The sequence below is a fragment of the Anomaloglossus baeobatrachus genome, chromosome 3 (assembly GCF_048569485.1).
Source record: "Anomaloglossus baeobatrachus isolate aAnoBae1 chromosome 3, aAnoBae1.hap1, whole genome shotgun sequence".
NCBI classification, from domain to species: Eukaryota; Metazoa; Chordata; class Amphibia; order Anura; family Aromobatidae; genus Anomaloglossus; species Anomaloglossus baeobatrachus.
The window spans coordinates 38,795,551-38,820,808 of NC_134355.1; the positions used below are offsets into that span (position 1 = coordinate 38,795,551).

The 25,258-nt window shown below is 49.7% G+C and overlaps 1 protein-coding gene across 1 annotated transcript in view; it reads right to left on the reverse strand.

Annotated features, from left to right (window-relative positions):
* KCTD3 (potassium channel tetramerization domain containing 3) overlaps window positions 1–25,258 on the reverse strand; it is a 148,338-nt gene that overhangs the window by 45,213 nt on the left and 77,867 nt on the right. The window contains exons 9-13 of the mRNA XM_075339133.1: window positions 24,633–24,823; window positions 11,176–11,291; window positions 10,162–10,249; window positions 7,679–7,795; window positions 67–237 (exon numbers count right to left, since the gene is read on the reverse strand). Of these exons, the coding sequence (XP_075195248.1) occupies window positions 67–237; window positions 7,679–7,795; window positions 10,162–10,249; window positions 11,176–11,291; window positions 24,633–24,823 (683 nt within the window). The remainder of the gene's footprint in view (window positions 1–66; window positions 238–7,678; window positions 7,796–10,161; window positions 10,250–11,175; window positions 11,292–24,632; window positions 24,824–25,258) is intronic.

Genomic DNA, 25,258 nt, shown 5'->3' on the forward strand with positions numbered 1-25,258 from the left:
TTTCCGATGACATCAGTACTTTCTATGTGATCATTACATACACATTGTACTGTAGCGCCGCTGTACCTGACACCAGGTGCTTCTCTGACAGCATGATCTTTGTAACCGGGCTCCGATGAACAGTAAATGTCTGGAACAGCTGCGGGCCGGAGCCGACGGTCTCAGGATGCTGTACGATCACCCTGACGGCTCCAGAACTTGTACCGTAAGCGATCTCTATCCAGTTTCCGCTGACGCCTGTTCAGAACGTGTCGTAAGAAGAAATCAATTTATTATAAGATTACTTTGTCTGAAGATGGCATAAAAGCTTCTCGATATTCTCTCCCTGATCACTCTCGTTGGGTGACATAATAATGGAGAACACAACATTATGTAACTATGTTCTTCAGAACTTAGAACAGGTCTATCATATACTGATGACTCCCTAGGGATCGGCGACTGACGCTGGGGCTATCTCTGGGCGCGCCCTACGACGAAGGGAATTTTGTTTACTTACCGTAAATTCTTTTTCTTCTAGCTCCTATTGGGAGACCCAGACAATTGGGTGTATAGCTTCTGCCTCCGGAGGCCACACAAAGTATTACACTTTAAAAAGTGTAACCCCTCCCCTCTGCCTATACACCCCCCCGTGCATCACGGGCTCCTCAGTTTTGGTGCAAAAGCAGGAAGGAGGAAACTTATAAATTGGTCTAAGGTAAATTCAATCCGAAGGATGTTCGGAGAACTGAAAACCATGAACCAAAAGAACAATTCAACATGAACAACATGTGTACACAAAAGAACAAACAGCCCGAAGGGAACAGGGGCGGGTGCTGGGTCTCCCAATAGGAGCTAGAAGAAAAGGAATTTACGGTAAGTAAACAAAATTCCCTTCTTCTTTGTCGCTCCATTGGGAGACCCAGACAATTGGGACGTCCAAAAGCAGTCCCTGGGTGGGTAAAAGAATACCCCGATAAAAAGAGCCGACAACGGCCCTCCTCTTACAGGTGGGCAACTGCCGCCTGAAGGACTCGCCTACTCAGACTGGCATCCGCCGAAGCATAGGTATGCACCTGATAGTGTTTCGTGAAAGTGTGCAGACTAGACCAGGTAGCTGCCTGACACACCTGCTGAGCCGTCACCCGGTGCCGCAATGCCCAAGACGCACCCACGGCTCTGGTAGAATGGGCTTTCAGCCCTGAAGGAATCGGAAGCCCAGAAGAACGGTAGGCTTCAAATATCGGTTCCTTGATCCACCGAGCCAAGGTTGACTTGGAAGCCTGCGACCCCTTACGCTGGCCAGCGACAAGGACAAAGAGCGCATCAGAACGGCGCAGTGGCGCCGTGCGAGACACGTAGATCCGGAGTGCTCTCACTAGATCTAACAAATGCAAATCCTTTTCACATTGGTGAATTAGATGAGGGCAAAATGAAGGTAAGGAGATATCCTGATTGAGATGAAAAGGGGACACCACCTTAGGGAGAAAGTCCAGGAGCGGACGCAGAACCACCTTATCCTGGTGAAATACCAGGAAGGGGGCTTTGCATGACAGCGCTGCAAGCTCTGACACTCTTCGGAGTGATGTAACTGCCACTAGAAATGCCACCTTCTGCGAAAGACGTGATAGAGAGACATCCCGCAGCGGCTCAAACGGTGGTTTCTGAAGAGCCCGTAGAACCCTGTTGAGATCCCAGGGTTCCAGCGGCCGCTTGTAAGGTGGGACTATGTGGCAAACTCCCTGCAGGAACGTGCGGACCTGTGGAAGCCTGGCTAGACGCTTTTGAAAAAACACGGAAAGCGCCGATACTTGTCCCTTGAGAGAGCCGAGAGACAAACCCTTGTCCATTCCGGATTGAAGGAAGGAAAGAAACGTGGGTAAGGCAAACGGCCAGGGGGTAAACCCCTTATCAGAGCACCAGGCTAAGAAGATCCTCCAAGCCCTGTGATAGATCTTGGCTGACGTTGGTTTCCTGGCCTGTCTCATAGTGGCAATGACCTCTTGAGATAACCCTGAGGACGCTAGGAGCCAGGACTCAATGGCCACACAGTCAGGTTGAGGGCCGCAGAATTCAGATGGAAAAATGGCCCTTGAGACAGCAAGTCTGGTCGGTCTGGGAGCGCCCACGGTTGACCCACCGTGAGGTGCCACAGGTCCGGGTACCACGACCTCCTCGGCCAGTCTGGAGCGACGAGGATGGCGCGGCGGCAGTCGGACCTGATCTTGCGCAACACTCTGGGCAGCATTGCCAGAGGAGGGAATACATAAGGCAGTCGAAACTGCGACCAATCCTGAACTAAGGCGTCCGCCGCCAGAGCTCTGTGATCCTGAGACCGTGCCATGAATGCCGGGCGTTCCCCAGCGGCAACAGATCTCTTGAAACACGTCCGGGTGAAGAGAGCATTCCCCTGCGTCCATGCCCTGGCGACTGAGAAAGTCTGCTTCCCAGTTTTCTACGCCCGGGATGTGAACCGTGGAGATGGTGGAGGCTGTGGCCTCCGCCCACAGCAGAATCCGCCGAACTTCTTGGAAGGCTTGACGACTGCGAGTGCCGCCCTGGTGGTTGATGTACGCGACCGCCGTGGCGTTGTCCGACTGTATGCGGATCTGCCTGCCCTCCAGCCACCGATGGAACGCCTTTAGGGCTAGGTACACTGCCCTTATCTCCAGAACATTGATCTGAAGGGAGGACTCTGTCGGAGTCCAGGTTCCCTGAGCCTTGTGGTGGAGAAAAACCGCTCCCCACCCTGACAGACTCGCGTCCGTCGTGACCACAGCCCAGGACGGGGGCAGGAAAGATTTTCCCTTCGACAGAGAAGTGGGAAGAAGCCACCACTGAAGAGAGGTCTTGGCTGCCAGAGAAAGAGAGACGTTCCTGTCTAAGGACGTCGACCTCTTGTCCCATTTGCGGAGAATGTCCCATTGGAGTGGATGCAGATGAAACTGCGCAAAGGGAACTGCCTCCATTGCTGCCACCATCTTCCCCAGGAAGTGCATGAGGCGCCTCAAGGGGTGTGACTGGGTCCGAAGGAGAGATTGCACCCCTGTTTGCAGCGAATGCTGTTTGTCCAGCGGTAGCTTGACTATCGCTGAGAGAGTATGAAACTCCATCCCGAGGTAAGTCAGTGATTGGGTCGGAGTCAATTTTGACTTTGGGAAATTGATGATCCACCCAAACCTCTGGAGAGTCTCCAGAGCAACGGTCAGACTGTGTTGACATGCCACCCGGGAGGGTGCCTTGACTAGAAGATCGTCTAAGTACGGGATCACCGAGTGGCCCTGAGAGTGCAGGACTGCCACAACGGATGCCATGACCTTGGTGAAGACCCGTGGGGCTGTCGCCAGGCCGAAAGGCAGTGCCACAAACTGAAGGTGTTCGTCCCCAATGGCGAAACGCAGGAAGCGTTGATGCTCTGGAGCGATCGGCACATGGAGATAGGCATCCCTGATGTCGATTGATGCTAGGAAGTCTCCTTGGGACATCGAAGCGATGACAGAGCGGAGGGATTCCATGCGAAACCGCCTGGTTCTCACATGTCTGTTGAGCAATTTGAGGTCCAAAACGGGACGGAATGAACCGTCCTTTTTTGGCACCACGAACAGGTTGGAGTAAAAACCGCGAAGGGGAACGGGGATCACAACTCCTTCTGTCTTCAGAGTGTCCACCGCCTGAAAAAGTGCAACGGTTCGCTCGGGGGCGGAGATGTTCTGAAAAAAACGAGTCGGAGGACGAGAGCTGAACTCTATCCTGTAACCGTGAGACAGAATGTCCCTCACCCATCGGTCTTGGACATGTGGCCACCAGGTGTCGCAAAAGCGGGAGAGCCTGCCACCGAGGATGCGGTTTGGGGAGGCCGAAAGTCATGAGGAGGCCGCCTTGGAGACGGTGCCTCCGGCGGTCTTTGGAGGACGTGACTTAGACCGCCATGCAGAAGAGTTCCTCTGGCTCTTCTGTGGCCTGTTGGACGAGGAGGATTGGGATCTGGCTGAGGGCCGAAAGGACCGAAACCTTGCTTGAATTTTTCGTTGCTGAGGTCTCTTTGGTTTGGGCTGAGGTAAGGACGATTCCTTTCCCTTGGATTGCTTAATAATTTCATCCAATAGCTCGCCAAACAATCGGTCGCCAGAAAAAGGCAAACCGGTCAAGAACTTCTTGGAAGCAGAGTCTGCCTTCCATTCGCGTAGCCACATGGCCCTGCGGACTGCCACCGAATTGGCGGATGCTACCGCTGTACGGCTAGCCGAGTCCAGGACAGCATTCATGGCGTAGGATGAAAATACCGACGCCTGAGAAGTCAAAGACGCTACTTGCGGAGCAGAGGTACGGGTGACCGCATTAATCTCAGACAGACAAGCTGAGATAGCCTGGAGTGCCCACACTGCTGCAAAGGCTGGGGCAAAGGACGCGCCTATGGCTTCATAGATGGATTTCATTAGGAGCTCTATCTGCCTGTCCGTGGCATCCTTGAGCGATGAACCGCCAGCCACTGCTACTACGGATCTAGCCGCCAGCCTAGAGACTGGAGGATCCACCTTGGGACATTGAGCCCAACCCTTAACTACGTCAGGGGGGAAGGGGTAACGTGTGTCATTAAGGCGTTTAGTAAAGCGCTTGTCCGGGAAAGCCCTGTGCTTCTGGACAGCATCTCTGAAGTTAGAGTGATCGAAGAAAGCACTCCGAGTACGTTTGGGAAACCTAAACTGGTGCTTCTCCTGCTGTGAGGCCGACTCCTCTATAGGTGGAGTTGGGGGAGAAAGATCTAGCACCTGGTTGATGGACGCTATAAGGTCATTTACTATGGCGTCCCCTTCAGGTGTATCAAGATTGAGAGCAACGTCAGGGTCAGAGCCCTGGGCTGCGACCTCCGCCTCATCCTCTAGAGAGTCCTCAAGCTGAGACCCCGAACAGCGTGATGAAGCCGGGGAAGATTCTAAGCGAGCCCGCTTAGCCGGTCTGGGACTGCGGTCCGTGCCGGAGTCCTCCACGTAATAACTAGAGCCCACCCCAGGAGCACGCTTCGTCGCAGACCGAGAGGGGCCTGGGGGCGATCCCGCAGTGCCCGGGGCCTGTGTAAGGGCCGGTCTGGACTGCAAGACTTCTAGTATCTTAGCAGACCATTTGTCCATAGACTGAGCCATGGATTGTGAAAGTGACTCAGAGAGTTTCTCAGCTAAAACTGCAAACTCTGGTCCCTGCCACCTGTACAGGGGTAGCCGGCGGTTCTACCTGGGCCGAGGGTCCCACCAGTGCCCCAGGCTCCGGCTGAGCGAGTGCCACAGGGCTCGAGCATTGCTCACAGTGAGGGTAGGTGGAACCTGCAGGTAGCATAGCCGCACAAGAGGTACAGGTTGCAAAATAACCCTGTGTCTTGGCACCCTTGCTCCTTGTGAACGACATGCTGTTGTCTCCCAGGAGAATGATCACTGAGGGATATATAGCCACAAGGTAACAGTACAGCAGAACCGAGACAATGTATACAAATATAATATATATATATACAGTTCGGCACTCTAGGAGGACCAGCACCGGGTGACCGGTGTGGCTTACCGACCGCTCAAGCGGTGTGTGGCCACCAGATTCCCTGCCTCGGGTCTCCCAGAGCTGCAGCCAGAAGTCCTCCACCGGCAGAATGTGCTTAAAACATGGCTGTCGGCGTTCACAGGGGAGGGAGCCGTGGGCGTAACTACAAAAGTGCGGGAATCTGGTGCCTCAGAGTGATTAGTGAGGGGGGGGGGGAGGACAGCTAAGTGTGCTCCAGCCCTCACTGTCGGCGTCAGACCGACCGTCCCGCCCTTTCCCCTGACTGGCAGGCCCGGGGGCGGGAGTTTAAGGCACTAGGCCGCAAAAGCCGGGGACTAAAGTTAAAACCGCGGCCGGCAAGCAGGCGCGGTCGGCGCGGTAGTCCCGGTTTCATACCAACACCGCAGTCGCTGCAGCGTCTGAGGCCAAAGTGCTCCATGCACCGTCCCCAAGGGGACACAGATTGCCTGTAGATGCAGGGCCCTGTCCCTGAGGATACTCAGTCTCCTGTCCGTCAGAATCCCAAAGGGGCTGCGGAGGGAGCCCGGTCCCAGTGCCTGGATGACCGGATAGGATCCCACTTCTCCCAGAGCCCCTAAGGGATGGGGAAGGAAAACGGCATGTGGCTCCAGCCTGTGTACCCGCAATGGGTACCTCAACCTTAACAACACCGCCGACTTAGTGGGGTGAGAAGGGAGCATGCCGGGGGCCCTGTTAGGGGCCCTCTTTTCTTCCATCCGATACAATCAGCAGCTGCTGCTGACTAAAATGGGAGCATGAGTGAATGTGTGCCTCCTTCAACACAAAGCATAAAAACTGAGGAGCCCGTGATGCACGGGGGGGGTGTATAGGCAGAGGGGAGGGGTTACACTTTTTAAAGTGTAATACTTTGTGTGGCCTCCGGAGGCAGAAGCTATACACCCAATTGTCTGGGTCTCCCAATGGAGCGACAAAGAAAGGTCTTTTTACATTCTCGAAGATCATTTTGTAGTGTTTGTGGATAGTACATATGGGAGTTAACAGGAGACAAAGTCACAAAAAAAAAAAGGATTTGCAGGACCATGTCCGCAGTCTGAACTTCCTCCTACCTCTTCTAATTAGTAGGCCAAAGACAACATCAACGTTGCAAGACAATGATTGCATAAAGTTGTGTTGGGAATGCAGGCAGGTAGGAGATCAACAGAGCCCGGGTCTGGGAATCATGGACTACTGGACGTGGCTGCTGAAACAGGATCCTGCAAATAAATATACTGTATTTTTCGTTTTATAAGACGCACCGGATTATAAAAGACGCACCCCAAATTTAGAGAGGGAAAAAAGGGGGGAAAAAATGGAGTCCGTCATATATTCCGGTGGTGTCTTACCAGAGGGGGGGGGGGTTTGAGTGTCAGGGGCAGCGGTGGAGCAGGGCGGTGCTGCGGGTGGTGCAGCAGGTGTCCCAGATGCTTGCTGCAGGCACATGGAGCATCCAGAAGCAGTCAGCAGTGCGGCCTTCAAAGAAATAGTACCAGGAGTCGGTGCATGTGCAGATGGAGCTGACGGCTCAATGACAGGCAAAGGTCTCATCTTCACACGCGCCGACTCCGAGGGCCATTTCCCTTAAGTCCGCATCAGGGAATCAAAAAGCAGGAGGTGGCACGTGCGCAGATGAGATCTTGAGCCGAGAGCTCCATCTGCACATGCACCAATTCCGGACGCCATTATTGGAAGCCCATGCTGCTGACATTTTCAGAATGGCAGCCCCTGCCTCACCGCCCACAGCACAGCGCATAGCACAGCCTGCAGCACAGCGCATAGCACAGCCTGCAGCACAGCACCCGCGGCCTGCAGCATCTCCCCTGCTTCCTATGACCCCTCTCCACCACCCCAAGTAAGTTACATTCAGATTATAAGAAACACCCCTCATTTTCCTTCCAAATTTTGAGGAGGAAAATGAAGTCTTATAATCCAAAAAATACGGTACCTAACTCTAGTGAAATGTGACATGCCCTTGGCCACATGTGACTGGCTGCAGCGGTAATATTTACTACGATACAACCAGGAATTCAGTGTCTGAAGAGGCAGCACTGAAACTGTAGGAGGGTTTACCTTTGATTAAGTTTACATCACATTTTAGCCCCTTCCACAAATATGTCAGGAACGGATAAAACTTGAATCTCCCCTCTCGCACCATACTCACTTGTTTTTGGGGTGAGGTAGACGCTCAGTGCAGTAATAGCATCATTGGAGGGATCGTGATACAATTCTGTTACAAGAAGATCATTGTCCTTCATACGTAACGGAAACTTCTGCATATCTGTAGGAAATATACAATATACTATAACAAGGGGGTCAATCCAACTATGTAGCATTGCATAGGACCTGAACCATAAGACGACGTCAGCAGCTCGTTCCCCTGAAAGAAGCAATTAGGAGCTAAAAAGTGGTCCCACCGTCCAAAGTAATGATCAGCGGAGGTCTCAGCCGCTTTCTCCATGACTGATGACTACTTTATTAATTGATATGCCAAAACTTCAAACGCCCTCAAAACTAGCTTACCCAATCAGAATTATCTCTGCCCCTAATTACAAGTCTCATGAGATCCCACGGTGGCCCCCATAGAATTAAAAGGCTTTAGGTTCTCTAAAGAAAGTCACCAAAAGAGAAAAGTGAGATGAAATTGCAAGCAGTGTACTATACAAGTTTTTCACAAGCGAAAAATAACTCTTCTCACACTGATGATGATTATTCAGCTCCTATCACAGATAATGATAATAATTACTCAGCTCCTATCACAGATAATGATAATGATTATTCAGCTCCTATCACAGATAATGATAATGATTACTCAGCTCCTATCACAGATAATGATAATGATTATTCAGCTCCTATCACAGATAATGATAATGATTACTCAGCTCCTATCACAGATAATGATGATTATTCAGCTCCTATCACAGATAATGATTATTCAGCTCCTATCACAGATCATGATGATGATTATTCAGCTCCTATCACAGATAATGATGATGATTATATAGCTCCTTTCACAGATAATGATGATGATTATTCAGCTCCTATCACAGATAATGATGATGATTATTCAGCTCCTATCACAGATAATGATGATGATTATTCAGCTCCTATCACAGATAATGATGATGATTATTCAGCTCCTATCACAGATCATGATGATGATTATTCAGCTCCTATCACAGATAATGATGATGATTATTCAGCTCCTATCACAGATAATGATGAGGATTATTCAGCTCCTATCACAGATAATGATGAGGATTATTCCGCTCCTATCACAGATGATGATTATTCAGCTCCTATCATAGATGATGATGAGGATTATTCAGCTCCTATCACAGATCATGATGATGATTATTCAGCTCCTATCACATATAATGATTATGACTATTCAGCTCCTATTACAGATCATGATGATGATTATTCAGCTCCTATCACAGATAATGATGATGATTATTCAGCTCCTATCACAGATAATGATGAGGATTATTCAGCTCCTATCACAGATAATGATGAGGATTATTCCGCTCCTATCACAGATAATGATGATTATTCAGCTCCTATCATAGATGATGATGATGATTATTCAGCTCCTAACACAGATCATGATGATGATTATTCAGCTCCTATCACAGATAATGATTATGACTATTCAGCTCCTATTACAGATAATGATGATGATTTTTCAGCTCCTATCACAGATAATGATGAGGATTTTTCAGCTCCTATCACAGATAATGATGAGGATTATTCAGCTCCTATCACGGATAATGATTATTCAGCTCCTATCACAGATAATGATGATGATTTTTCAGCTCCTATCACAGAAAATGATGATGATATTTCAGCTCCTATTACAAAGTTGTAAAAAAAAAAATCACAGATAATGATGATGATTAACCAGCTCTTTTGTTTTTTCTTCACTGAATTGGTCGGTGGCTGACCCCCACCTTGCTATGCACCCCAATTTGGGATGTATTCCACCTGTCTAGACTTTGGCGGTTGGTGACTGTTCACATTCAGTCATCAGGCCCTGTCCACAGGCTATTTACTTCATGCAGCATTTGCTTGGACCTGTCCCGCCCACAGCCATGACTCAGTCATGGGTACGGGATTGAAATAGACCAGGTGAGTGCTGCTAAGAGCAGTTCTAATATTCATATGTGAGGCCGTATGGCACATTTTATAAAAATATTTTAGTGTAGGACTGCCTCAAATGAGATTTGCCGTGACGTGGCGGGGCAGCTCAAGAAATTGCAATTTTTGCCAAAAATCTCATCATTTTTATAATTAGTACAGTTTGGAATTTTTAGTGCTGAAGTGCACATTTAGTGCTGGCTTTTTGTTTTTTCTTGTATACATCATGTCTGAAATAATCAATGGAAAAATACAACCTGACAAGGGGTGATAAGACAACATTTTGGCTTCTCTTAGGTGACTGGAGTTTTAAAAGTGTGTGATTGTGTAATATATCTTAGGAACTTTCCCAGCATTTATGGCAAAGTTAAAGCTCAAATACAATGTGCACAGAGCCTATGAGACTATTAGTACAAATGGTGCAACATCAATTTCATCTGAAGAATGCTCTTTACAAGTATGAAGCACAGAGTTTATTGAGATTTCATTACCTACAATGCCTGTTCTTACCTATATAATAGATTGATCCATTATTACATCCCAGTAGAAGGAATGAGCCAGCCGTGTCATAGCTGGTAATAGGAACAACATCCTGTACCTGTGGAAACAGAGAGACGGACCAGGATATAAGCATGTGTTCACAAGAAATCCAAATAAGAAGAATACAAGAGAACAGGAGGCTAAGCATTGCAGACGGGGTAATGTAATCGGCATTATATAATTATTACAGAGATGTAAAATAGTAACATTAGTAATGATTGCAGCGTGGAATGGTGTACGCCCCTGTCAGTGCTGAGTGATGATGTATGTACCTGCCAACACTGAGTGATGGTGTATGCGCCTGTGCTGAGTGAAGGCATACGGACCTCCCTGCCAGTGATGAGTGAAGGCATATGGACCTGCCTGCCAGGCCTAGTGAAGGTGTACGGACCTGCCTGCCAGTGCTTAATGAAGGAGTATGGATTTTCCTACCAGTGCCTAATGAAGGCATATGGATCTGCCTGTCAGTGCCTAGTGAAGGCATACGGATCTGCCTGTCAGTGCCTAGTGAAGGCATACGGATCTGCCTGTCAGTGCCTAGTGAAGGCATACGGATCTGCCTGTCAGTGCCTAGTGAAGGCATACGGATCTGCCTGTCAGTGCCTAGTGAAGGCATACAGATCTGCCTGTCAGTGCCTAGTGAAGGCATACACACCTACCTGCTAGTGCCTAGTGAAGGCGTACGGACCTGCCCGCCCGTGCCTAGTGTGAAGGCATACGGACCTGCCTGCCCGTGCCTAGTGAAGGCATACAGACCTGTCTGCCAGTGCCTAGTGAAGGCATACATACCTACCTGCCAGTGTCTAGTGAAGGCAAACGGACCTGCCTGCCCGTGCCTAGTGAAGTCGTACGGATCTGCCTGCAAGTGCCTAGTGAAAGTGTACAGATCTGCCCGCCAGTGCCTAGTGAAGTGGTACGGCCCTGCCTGAGCCGTGCCTAGTGAAGGCGTATGGACCCGCCCGTGGTCAGTGACAGTGTACATACCTGCCAGTGCTGAGTGACGGCGTTCCAAACCCCGACCTTTCCTGTATGACTTGTAGCGACCAACTGGTTACCAATGAAGAACAGCGCATCCACTGGTACCCCAAGGTTAAAAACGCCTAAAAATAAATATATGAGAATAATTAAGGCACGCACTGACCCCAAAAAGTTGTACATTTGCTGAATGTTCGAACAGAAAAGTTATGTATTAATCCATTTCTATACTTTAGGTAGCAGACCAGTGATTTTATCATCATTCATTCTGCAATGAGTCCCCCACATACATTCAGGCCATAATACGCGATTTAGTGGTTTCGTTCTATCTTAAGTTCAATGACTGGTGATCTAGTAGTAACTGCCCCCCCCCCCCACCACCCCCCGGGGAACAACACACCTTAATCTTCTCTAAAGGGGGGGGTCACAAAAACTTTCTGTATGATGGAACTGCGCGCACTGAACCACACAAGGTCTACACAAAGTAAAACAGAAGTTCATCACACTGATGATGATTACGCAGCCCCTGTTACACACTGATAATAAAGATGATGATGGTTCAGCCCCCTGACTGGATACTTGTAATCTCAAGGCCTATTTAGTAGAATACAGAGAAAGAAAGAATCCCACCGTCCTCCTAGCAAGCTGCGATGGGACTGGCTCTGGCCATGTGATGCTGTACATAAGAATTATGGGATGGATTGCAGAGCGTGATTTTAAATTGAATGTTTCTCAGCTGTCTCGGTTCTAGCGGTGAGAACGGATCATCTATTCCTGCACCCTGATGTCGTCATCCATCCGGGTAAAGATGCTGTGCATAGGCAGTATGATGCCACTTGCGTATTCTGGAGGGTCACACATTTCTGCTACTTCACTGCACTACTAAAGTAACTAAACTCTGCTCTTCCTGTGATCTGCTACATCAATCTGCGCTGTACAACTCTGCCATTTCGAGATTGCAATCAAGTCTCTTGAATCAGTATTGGAAACTCAGCTTTGCTACACCACTATTTGAAGAGTTCCCCCTGCTGCAACGCTGTGCCAGCTCTGAAACAACGCTGTGCCAACTCTGCTACAACGCTGTGCCAACTCTGCTACAACGCTGTGCCAACTCTGCTACAACGCTGTGCCAACTCTGCTACAACGCTGTGCCAACTCTGCTACAACGCTGTGCCAACTCTGCTACAACGCTGTGCCAACTCTGCTACAATGCTGTGCCAACTCTGCGCCAGCTCTGCAATAAATGCTGTGCCAGCTCTGCTGCAACGCTGTGCCAGCTCTGCTGCAACGCTGTGCCAGCTCTGCTGCAACGCTGTGCTAGCTCTGCTACAACGCTGTGCCAGTTCTGCTACAATGCTATGACAGCTATTACAAAGTGGTGCCAGATCTGCTACAATGTTGTGTCAGCTCTGCAACAACGCCGTGCCAGTTCTGCTACAACGCCGTGCCAGCTCTGCTACAACGCCGTACCAGCTCTGCAACAATGCCGTACCAGCTCTGCAACAACGCCGTACCAGCTCTGCAACAACGCCGTACCCGCTCTGCTACAACGCTGTGTCCGCTCTGCTACACTGATCCACCATCACAAAATCACCTATGCTACACCGGTTACTCTTTCGAAGTCAACCCTGCTACATCACTGTTCCAGCTCTGCTACCGTTATTGCTACTAAACTGCCTGGTTGCATGAGCGCCCCCTGTCTGTGCTATATGAAAATTGCTGATCTGGACCAATGGATTTGAGGATCCAGCTCTCCAGGTGAATAGTAAAAAATAATTAAAAATACTGGATACCTCTTTACCGGCGTCATCCCATGCAAATATACTTATATAGGACACAATACTGTTCAGATCTCCCACTTACGTATGGCAGAATTAATCAGAAGCGTTCATAGCATCATCAGACAGCAAAAACAATAAAAAAGCAGAGAAAACAAGAAGAATTGATTACTCCGGTAAGCTGGAGGTTCAGGGAAATCAAGAAAGACAGCCCGAATGGGCAGAAGGAATTTAAAGTGTCACTCCTGCTTAGTCTCAAGCATCCTGACTGCTCTCCGCGGGGAGAAGTTGCTATAAGTAATGACATGTCCCTGTCTTAAGGGGCCCTCTCTGTAAAATACTGCTTATAGCTGCAATCTGCTGCTGGTGTCTTCAGTAAGTAATATTGAAGGCTGGGGCTGCCTGGGGGACAGCTCTATCACCGAGATGCCAGGCTTTGTAATTTTCCTTACAAGCCGTTCTCGGGGTCTGAAGTGTTTCTTCATATTCTGGAAAAAGAAACGATTTGTTGTCGCAGAGAGCACCTCTGCGTCCCCCACAACGATCATGTCCGAGCGCCGCCGTCAAATCCGAGTGCAAGAAAAAAAAAAAAAAAAGAAGCCACTTCATTATTAAATAAAATGGAAACCTAATTGCGCTGGATACAAGCAATTTCCCGGCATTTCACCCTGGTGCCCGCGGTTCTGATTGTTCTGCCAGCTCCAAAGAACTTTATTCCCTTGTACATCGCTGAGAAATGGACCCGATATTAAAGCAGATGATCAATTTCTTCTTTATGTACTTTTTAGATATTGGAAGGACTTTAGTTGTTGTGCTTTGTCCGCGACGGTGTTCCAGCTGCCGACTCAAGTTCGGGTGAATTCATTTGTTCTCCGAGGCGTCGGTACGGACAGATAATGTCAGAAAGCAGGACGACGTCTGCTAAAGGCAGCTCGTCTGGGCACGGATGATGGCTCAGGCTCAGCACGGATGATGTCTTCAAGACTTATCCTTAGGGGAGGTCATCAGTATCAGGTCAGTGGGGGTCTCGCTCCCACACCGGATAGCTTTTTGCAGCGCCACGAGTGCACACCCACCAATAGAATGCTATGAAGCCTATGCTTTCCATTGCATCCGTACTCTGCTCTTGCGTGTATGCTCAGGCAAGAGCGATGTACTCCTCTCTCCTAAGCTGCCCGCTGTTCGGGGGTCTCAGAAACTGGATCCCTCCATTGTAGCTCTGTCCTGCTGGAAGTTGAACCTATGCCCCAGACTCAAGTCTTTTGCAGCCTCTAACAGGTTTTCTGCCAGGATTATCCTGTATTTAGCTCTATCAATCTTCCTATAAACACTTACCAGTTTCCCTGCCCCTGCTGAAGAAAGGCCTCCCCACAGCAGGAAGCTGCTACCACCACGTGTGACGGTGGGGATGGTGTTTTCAGGTCCAGTGCTAGGTTTCTGCCCAACTAGTCTACTTAGGTCTCATCTGACCAGGGCAGGTTTTTAGGCACCATGTGCATGCTGCAGTTATTGATGCATTTTTTGTGCACTTTGTGGTGACCTTTTAGGGGTACTTTGCACGCTGCGACATCGCTAGCCGATTGTAGCGATGCAGAGTGCGATAGTCCCCGCCCCCATCGCAGATGCAATATCTTGTGATAGCTGCCGTAGTGAACATTATCGCTACGGCAGCTTCACACGCACATACCTGTCCTGCGACGTCGCTCTGGCCGGCGACCCGCCTCCTTCCTAAGAGGGCGGGTCGTCCGACGTCACAGCAACGTCACACGGCAGGCAGCCAATAGAAGCGGAGGGGCGGAGATGAGCGGGACGTAAACATCCTGCCCACCTACTTTGTTCCTCATTGCAGGCGGGACGCAGGTAAGAAGTTCCTCGCTCCTGCGGCTTCACACACAGCGATGTGTCGTAGGAACGAGGAACAACATCGTACCTGTCACTGCAACGAAATTATGGAAATGACCGACGCTACACAGATCACCGATTTTCGACGCTTTTGCGATCGTTTATCGGTGCATCTAGGCTTTACACATTGCGACGTCGTTACCGGCGCCGGATGTGCGTCACTTTCGATTTGACCCAGAGATCGCAGTAGCGATGTCGCAACGCGCAAAGTACCCCTTAGTCTCCACAAACTGCACGCTTTTCCTTCCCCAACAAAGTCTATGAGATTTCAGATTTACTGAGTGCAAATTGGTTTTTTTTTGGCTGCAGTTTTGTGGTGACAACAAAACTGCAGCATGTCAATTCTTTTCTGTGATTTTCACCCATTGACGTTAAAAATACTCATCAAGGGGAATGCAATGGGCAGATTGCGGAATAGATATAATACTTGGGGGAGGATGAACATATAAGAAGTATTATCACTGTTCAAACAAATATGTTCTAATACGATTTTATGTTTTAATAAAAATGTAATGTTTTTTAAAAAAAAAAAAAAATTATGCATCAAAAATATATGCTTTTTTTTATGCGTTTTTTTTGCCACAGGATGCAAACACAAAACTGCAGCATGCGGACATACCCTTACACATGCTCGCTGTGTCCCCTCTATGGCATGTAGAAGAATGTACTCTGGTCACTTGAGACCAAACGTTTTGGGGTAAATGCAGAATGCTATATGTAGCAGAACACTAACACGGCACCGGAAAACACCATCCCCACCGTCAAACATGGCGGTTGCAGCATCCTGTTGTGGGGAGTTTTTTCTTCAGCATGGACAGGGAAGCTGATCAGAATTGATGGGAAGAAGGATTGAGCTAAACACAGGGTAATCTTGGAGGGAAACCTGTTAGATGCTTCAAATGTCTTGAGACTGGGGCGTAGGTTGACCTTTCAGCAGGACAACGACCCTAAATATCCTGCCGGAGCTATAATGAAGGGTTTAGAACAAACAAAAAGTGAATGAGCCAATCACAGTTTAGACCAGAATCTCATTGAGAATCTGTCACAAAACTTGAAAATTTCTGTTCACAGATGTCTCCATCCAATCTCACTGAGTGTTGGCTTGTGCGCAAAGAATGGGAAAAAATTTAAGTCTTGGATGTTCAGAGACAAACCCCAAAAGGCTTGCAGCAGAAATTGCAGATAAAGGTGGTCCTAAAAAGTATTGACTCAGGGGGGCTGAATACAAATGTACGTCACAATTTCAGATTTATTTTTGTAAAATATTTAGAAAACCATTTATTTCCTTTACATGTCACAAATACATTGTTGGTAGATCACATAAAAGCCCAATAAAAAGAGAATTTTGTTTACTTACCGTAAATTCTTTTTCTTATAGTTCCGACATGGGAGACCCAGACCATGGGTGTATAGCTTCTGCCTCCGGAGGACACACAAAGTACTACACTTAAAAGTGTAGCTCCTCCCTCCGAGCATATACACCCCCCGGATGACAAATCCAACCAGTTTAGTGCAAAAGCTGAAGGAGGACATCCACCCACAAGTAGAGATAGAGTAAAACCCGGAATAACCGGAACCTCTGTCTACAAACAACAGCCGGTGAAAACACACGGAACAAGAACTGCCAACAGGCAACAGGGAGGGTGCTGGGTCTCCCATGTCGGAACTATAAGAAAAAGAATTTACGGTAAGTAAACAAAATTCTTTTTCTTCATCGTTCCTTATGGGAGACCCAGACCATGGGACGTCTCAAAGCAGTCCATGGGTGGGAAATAAACAGAAACTGAGAAGTAGGCAAAACCTAACTTCACAAATGGGCGACAGCCGCCTGAAGGATGCGTCTGCCCAAGCTCGCATCTGCCGAAGCATGAGCATGCACTTGGTAGTGCTTCGAAAAGGTGTGCAGACTAGACCAAGGGGCAGCCTGACAGACCTGCTGAGCCGTAGCCTGGTGCCTGAAAGCCCAAGAGGCACCGACAGCTCTGGTCGAGTGCGCCTTAATCCCCGGCGGTGGAGGCACCTGAGAACATTGGTAGGCATCGGATATGGCCGACCTAATCCAACGAGCTAGGGTCGGTTTAGAAGCCGAGAGACCCTTGCGCTGACCCGTGGTTAGCACAAAAAGAGAGGTGCACCGCCTAAGAGCGGCGGTGCGTGACACATAGATCCGGAGCGCCCGCACCAAATCCAAAGTATGCAACGCTTTCTCAAAGCGATGCACAGGGGCCGGACAAAGGGAAGGCAATGAAATGTCCTGGTTAAGGTGGAAAGGAGAGACCACCTTAGGGAGAAAGTCCAGAGTCGGACGGAGAACCACCTTGTCTTGGTGAAAAGCCAAGAAGGGTGACTCCGAAGAGAGCGCAGCCAAATCAGAGACTCTCCTGAGAGATGTTATGGCCACCAGAAAGACCACTTTCTGTGAAAGTCGAAACAAAGGAACCTCCCTAAGAGGCTCAAAGGGGGGTTTCTGTAAGGCCGTGAGGACCAGATTAAGGTCCCAGGGATCCAAAGGCCGCTAGTAAGGAGGAATGATGTGAGATGCGCCCTGCATGAAGGTGCGCACCTGGGCCAGTCGGGCGATACGCCGCTGGAACAACACTGACAGAGCCGAGACCTGGGCAAGAGAGATAGAGGGGGAAACACGTAGGCCAGACGGAACTGAGACCAATCCTGAACCAGCGCGTCCGCTGCCAAGGCCTGAGGATCGTGGGAACGAGCCACGTAAACCGGGACCTTGTTGTTGTGTGTTCTTCCGGAGTGCCCCACTTGCGGCAGATTGACCGGAACACTGCCGGATGCAGGGCCCACTCGCCGCTGTCCACGGTTTGACGGCTGAGATAATCTGCCTCCCAGTTTTCTAAGCCTGGGATGTGGACTGCGGATATGGTGGACTTGGAGTCCTCCGTCCACTGAAGGATACGTTGAACTTCCAACATTGCTAGGCGGCTGCGAGTCCCGCCCTGGTGATTGATGTAGGCAACTGCTGTCGCGTTGTCCGACTGGACTCGAATGTGCTTGCCCGCCAATAGGTGGTGAAAGGCTATGAGAGCTAGGAGCACAGCTCTGATTTCCAGCACATTGATCGAGAGGGCCGATTCAGACGGAGTCCAAGTGCCCTGTGCTCGGTGGTGGAGAAATACTGCTCCCCAGCCGGAGAGACTGGCATCCGTGGTGAGGATCACCCAGGACGGAGCCAGGAAGGAGCATCCTTGAGACAGAGAGAGGGGCCGAAGCCACCACTGAAGAGAGCTCCTGGTCTGTGGCGACAGAGCCACTAGCCTGTGTAAGGAAGAGGTCCGCTTGTCCCAAAAGCGGAGAATGTCCAGCTGCAGAGGGCGCAGATGGAACTGGGCAAAGGGAACCGCTTCCATTGACGCCACCATCTGACCCAGCACCTGCATGAGGTGCCTGATGGAATGACGGCGGGGCTTCAACAGAGAACGCACCGCCAGATGAAGGGACTGCTGTTTGACTAAGGGCAGCTTCACAAGTGCCGGCAGAGTCTCGAATCGCATCCCCAGGTACGTAAGTTTCTGGGTCGGGGACAGAGTGGACTTGGGCAGATTGACAAGCCACCCGAATTGAACAAGCGTGGCGAGAGTGAGTCAGACACTCCACTGACAGTCTGCACTGGATGAAGCCTTGACTAGAAGGTCGTCCAGGTAAGGAATCACTGCCAACCCCTGGAGGTGCAGAACCGCAACCACTGCTGCCATGACCTTGGTGAATACACGAGGGGCCGTGGCTAACCCGAAGGGGAGAGCCACGAATTGGAAATGTTCCTCTCCGATTGCAAAACGTAGCCAACGCTGGTGTGAAACTGCAATTGGCACATGCAGATAGGCATCTCTGATGTCGATGGATGCTAGAAAATCTCCTTGGGTCATTGAGGCAATGACCGATCGCAGAGATTCCATGCGAAAGTGCCGCACCTGAACATGCTTGTTGAGAAGCTTGAGATCCAGGATGGGCCGGAAGGAACCGTCCTTCTTGGGGACTAGGAAGAGGTTTGAGTAGAAACCTCTGAACCGTTCCCGGGCGGGAACCGGTACAATTACTCCGTTGGCCTGCAAGGATGCTACGGCCTGAGAGAAGGCGGCGGCTTTGGAACAGGGGGGAGTGGACAGAAAAAATCTGTTTGGCGGGCTGGAAGAAAATTCTATCCTGTAGCCGTGGGAGATGATATCCCGCACCCACTGATCGGAGACGTGTTGAAACCACACGTCGCCAAAGTGGGAGAGTCTGCCACCGACCAAGGACGTTGCTGGCGCGGCCAGATAGTCAAGAGGAGGCTGCCTTAGTGGCAGCGGCTCCTCCGCTCTTCTGAGGACGCGGCTTCGTGCGCCAGCTGGGTTTTCGATCCTTGGCTGAGTTAGTGGACGAGGCTGAGGGCTTAGAGGAGGACCAGTTAGAGGAACGAAAGGAACGAAACCTCGACTGGTTCCTACCCTGGACAGGTTTCCTGGTTTTAGTTTGTGGCAAGGAAGTACTCTTCCCGCCAGTAGCTTCCTTAATAATTTCATCCAGTTGTTCACCGAACAGCCAGGACCCAGCAAAGGGGAGCCCAGCAAGGTACTTCTTGGAAGAAGAGTCTGCTTTCCAGTCTCGAAGCCACAAGATCCTGCGGATCGCGAGGGAATTAGCGGAAGCCACCGCCGTGCGGTGAGAAGCCTCCAAAATGGCAGACATGGCATAGGATGAAAAAGCCGAAGCCTGGGAAGTTAAGGCAACCATTTCGGGCATATTATCCCTGGCGAGGGAATGTATCTCCGCCAGAGAAGCAGAGACTACCTTAAGAGCCCACACTGCTGCAAAAGACGGGGAGAACGAGGCCCCTGCCGCCTCATATACAGATTTGGCCAGAAGGTCAACCTGGCGGTCAGTGGGATCCTTAAGTGAGGTGCCATCGGCCACAGATACAACTGTCCGGGCTGAGATTCTAGACACCGGAGGATCAACCTTTGGTGAATGAGCCCAGTCCTTGACCACTTCTGGTGGAAAGGGAAAACGTTCATCAGAACTACGCTTTGGGAAGCGTTTGTCAGGACAGGCCCTGGGCTTGGTCACAGTGGCCTGAAAACTGGAGTGGTTAAAAAACATACTCCTTGCTCTCTTAGGTGAGGTAAACTGGTGTTTTTCTACCAGAGAGGCTTGGTCCTCTGACACTGGTGGATTGAGGTCCAGTACGGAATTAATGGACGCAATCAAGTCACTAACATCCGCATCACCTTCAGATAGATCAATGGGGTACATAGAGGCAGCGTCCGAGCCCAGAGTAAAGGCATCCTCCTCGCCCTGCAATTCAGCTCGTGAATCAGAGCCGTGGGACTAGGAAGGAGAAGAGTCCCTGCGTCTCTGTTTAGGAGGACGGGGTCCGGGAACAGATAAAAAATCCTCTGTGAGCTCTGCAGAGCGCGTCGGAGCAGCAGAGGCGCCCTGAGAAGGGGGCTGATGCATGGTCAGCAGAGTCTGGGACAGCTGTCCCATGGAGTCGGCAAAGGACTGGGAGATAGCTTTAGAAAACGATACTACCCAAGCCGGGGGTTCAGCCACCGGGGCCGGAGCAGCCGGAGGGACCACTGGGGAGACTCCAGGCTGAGGCACCACCATGTTAGAGCAGGCATCACAATGTGGATATGTGCTCGGTTCAGGCAGAATGAGCTGACATGCAGTGCATATAGAGTAAAGCCTTGCAGCCTTGCTCCTAGTGAGAGACATGCTGCTGAGGTGGAGGCTCTGCAGTAAGAATACACTCCTTCAGAATGACCCCCAGAGAGTGTATAATAAAGCCCACAACCAGAGGTTGTGGCTTACCAGACCGCTTTTTGTGTGCCCTCCGGATTCCACAGCTTGGACCCCCAGACAGATGCAGTAGCTGCAGCAGCCAGCGCCGATCAGTGTGTGAACGCTGATAAAATGGCGCCGGAGTGAGGAGGGGGGGGCGGGGTTTAGTCCAAGAGCGGGAACCGAAGGGCCAAGGAGAAATACAGGGGAGGGAAACATCTCCTCAGAGAGGAGTGTCCTCCCCTCTGCTGAACTGCCGGTGGGCGGCGCCGCACTGTTCCCCTGCATGACTGACATGCAGGGGCACTGAAAACGAAACTAGGCCGCATCTGAAGCCGGGGCCTAGATTTTTCCATGCGGCCGACGAGCAGGCACCTTCGGCGCGGTTCTCAGAAAAAAAAACAGAGAACCGGCCGGAAATCACAGCAAAGTGAAATAACACACTCTCCCCACAATGAATGTACAAGGGACCCCTCAATAACGTCTCAATACTCAGCTTATGAGACGCAGGGCCAGGTCCCTGATGGGTGAGCGCTCCGTCCGGCAGGGGCCTGAAAGGGCTGCGGATGGAGACCGGTCTCCTGCAAAGCAGTGAGAACCGTGATGGCTCCCACTTCAAGCCAGAGCCTCAGGGGGTGGTGAAGGAGCGCGGCATGTGAAGACTCCAGCCTTGTAAAATCAACCTTAACAGCACCGCCGACACAGTGGGGTGAGAAGGGACATGCCGGGAGTCCAGATTGGACCCGCTTTTCTTCCAAATCTTTGAAATCAAAAATCAAAAATCAGATGAGAATGCATGTGTGTGTGTGACCTCCTGAACACAAAGCATTGAACTGGTTGGATTTGTCATCCGGGGGGTGTATATGCTCGGAGGGAGGAGCTACACTTTTAGTGTAGTACTTTGTGTGTCCTCCGGAGGCAGAAGCTATACACCCATGGTCTGGGTCTCCCATGTCGGAACGATGAAGAAAATACATTTACGTTTGTGGGTCAAATGTGGAAAAAAATGTGGAAAAGTTCACAGGGTATGAATACTTTTTCCGTTTTTTTTTGCCGTCAGGCACAATTCGGCGAAAAAAACTGATGCAACGGATCCGGCGAAAAAGCAAATCTGTCGCATCATTTTTTTCCATGCGGTGTTTCCGTTTTTTTGACGGTTTCGTTGTGATACTGAGCATGCGCAGTTCAAAAAACCGGATCCGTCGTTGGATTCCGTCATATGCCGGATGACGACGGATCCTTGGTGTTGTGTCCCATGAATGGGAACAACCTGTTTATATTTCTTGCATTGTATATTTTTCCTCCTATCAGGAAATTCCTTATTGTTACTAGGTAGATTTAGACTGTATGAAGTTTGTCCCTATGTTCCTCCCTAAGGCTGCTTTCACACATCCGGCTTGAGCTGTGCGGCTCAATCCGGCGGTGCAAGCTATGCAACAGATGCGGTGAAAACACCGCATCCTTTGCATAAGTTTTTCCCATGCGGCCTGTCCGGTTTTTGCCGCTTGCGGCATGCTACTGAGCATGCGCAGTGGCAAAAAACGCATGCGGCGTCCGGATGCGGTTTTTGCCGCATCGCGCTGCATCCGGCCGCCCTAGGCATGCATTGAAAAATGCGCCGCATCGGCCAGATGCGGCGCAATGCGTTTTTTTTTGCCGCACGAAAAAACGTGCCAGGCAACGTTCCATCCGGCCGCCGCATCGGCTAAATCTGCCGCATGCGGCAAAAACCGGATAGAACGCAAGGCCATGCGGCACAATGCGGCACTAATTAAAGTCTATGCAGGAAAAACGCAACCGCAGCAAAAAAAACCGGTTGCGATTTTCCTGCAAAGTGCCGGATTGTGCCGCATTGCAGAAACCGGAGGTGTGAAAGCAGCGTTAGTTGGCTTCTGTATAGAAAGCTCCTCCCTTCTCCTTCAGTTTAGTCTAGAGAGGAACCATTGCTGAAGACATGTCTACAACCCTGTACAGATTATTCCTTTTCACCTGCCTTTACTTTGCACTTAATACAAGATTCTAGAAGAAAACTACAGTGTTTCTCCTTGTCTTCCTACAAGTCATCGTTGGGCTGAGTTAAAACTATCTGTTGATGCTTTGAAGAGTGAGTACAATCATACAGTTATCTAAGGGACTGATAATTAGAGCGGTTGGGATTCACAAATTCTAGGAAGAGACAGAATACTTGGTCTGTTTTTTTGCCAGAGACAAAAAACGCTGCATGCTGCGTCCTTTCCAGCAGCCGATAGAAGAAATTTCGCTGGATCCGGTGGACGCATGCAACGCAAGGCCATCCGGCGCTAATACAAAAGTCTATGGGGAATAAAACAGATCCGGCGCCGGATCCTTTTTCTCATTTTTTTGCCGTATTGTGCCTGATGCCAAAAAACTGGTGTGTGAAAGCAGCCTTACGAATATACTTTGTGGTTGAATAAGCAAAGACGCTCTCACGTCAGCGCCCCTCTCTGGGTCTTACCAACTCCATTTTTACGTTGGTCTTCACACAGCAAAAGGACCACTATGCAGGGACCAAAACTGAGGTCCTTCCACTAGAAAACTCCTACTAAGTGGTCAGTGACAAGAAAAGGAGGGTGAAATGTATAATACTGAGGCTGCTGCAGAACTGGAGACAACGAGGGCCCGATTGATCATTTGAGATTAAATGAAGTTGCTTTTTTTTTTTTCTTAAACTTGTGGTATTGGCTCGTGGTTTTTCTTGCCAATTCCTTCAAAATGACGCACTTGGTTCATGAACTCAGCGCAGCATAAACATGCTCTTTGTCTTTAACCAGTTTTTCCAACTTTCCAGATCTAAAAGTCTCAAATGATTCAAGAAAAAATTGCTCCAAATTGACAACTCTTCCAGGAACCTTATTCTAGTGAGGGACTGGGGTGAGATGCACCAATAAAAAAAAAAAAAAAAAAACAACAAACCCCAACATTTGGTAAACGTTGAAAAACAACTTAAAAGTGCAGCAAAATATATAAAGAATAAGACGATAATACTAAAGCCGCTAAAAAGGAGTAAATTATTTCAGAAAAGTGGAGAAACCGCAATAATGAATTGGCGCTAAAGTGCCTAAAAATTATGTGACCCTTATCGCACATTCTTGGGTAATAACATCTTATATATAATACTCTCATCACAGCATCAGTGTATAAACCAAGCAACGATCAACATATCCTGACGTGACAAAGGGGTCTCATATATATAGCACCCGGTCCCAGCACGGCGCACAGTACCGCTCTCATGTCTCGGTGGGGGCGCCATTCTCACCTGTCCAGCAGTCCCAGGCATCTCATTCCTGCCCTGGGGACTGCCGCAGCCTGCTCCTACTTCCAGGCCACATGCAGACCTTCTGGGAGTGCCCGTAGGATGCGCACACAGCCACATCCCCTTTCTTAAAGGGCCGGCATCCTATTACCCGAAAATGACCTTTGAGGTAAGCAATTTCCCTGTAGGTATTTAGGCACTCCGCCCTTAGGGGAGGTGCCTTAGCAATGTTGCCTATACATAGTTTGTTCCTAGTTCTCAGGTCCCATACCCTTTAATGTGTCTAGTCCCGCATTTCATGTCCTAGTACCAGTTTCCTGTACCTGCTAACCTGTGACTTTTCCTAGAGCCTGCTGTTACCGCCACCTCTGTGCTGTCACGTCTGAGTCAGCATCCCTGTGCTGTCACGTCTGAGTCATCACCTCCATGCTGCACGTTCGAGGCACAACCTCCATGTTGCCATATCCAGGATACAACGTCCTGTTGCCTCGTGTGTGATTCCTTTCCGTTAGAGCCAATACCACTGATCCTGGCAGTCATGCACTTAGGTCCCCTGGGGTTGCGCCACATAGTCCCTGTATAGGGGTTAGCTTGTGGTATTCCTCCAGGGGAGTCTGGTGTACGGCCCAGTGGGTCCACTCTTGGCCGCTCGCCACTCCTCGGCGACCATAACAATATACCTGATTACTGCATACACAAAGTCTGATCCACCATATAACACGTCTCACCTATTTCATTTCCACTACTTCCATCTTGGATGCTCCAAAGGATGATGCTGCTTTCCGAGGCCACAGCCACCATCTTGTCTTTGTCGCCATGGGGGCCTCCTACAACTTTTGCGTTGAGTGCCACCCTTTCAATAGTCCAGTCTAGATAGGGGCTTGAGAAAACTTGCTGCCAGCCGGAGGACTCCTTTATTCTGGAGAGGATACAAGTAGAGAAGGTCATTACACTTTATAAAGGGACCATAACGTACAATCTTCATAACCATGAACAGAATAGGATTATCTTCCAAAACAAGGACTTTTAGCTTCATAACAGGATTATAACGAACCTACTAATATAAACTTTCACAAGGCGTCTGATCTTCAACCTTCACCCTCTCTCCCGGATTTGGCAACTCCTCATGCTCGACACAGAAAAGAGTATCCTGTGCCGGGATGTCATCAGAGTCATATCATGTGCTAAGCCAAGCCCTTTGTCTATACATTGGGCATGCCAGAGATGGGGCCTGGCTTAGTTATTGAAATGGTCAGCCAGCCCCCGCATCAGACGGTCACCTGGTCCCAACAATTTCAGACAACTTTCATTTAAAGTGTCCCTATGAGCGAAGAGCCTCGGGTAGCACAACTCT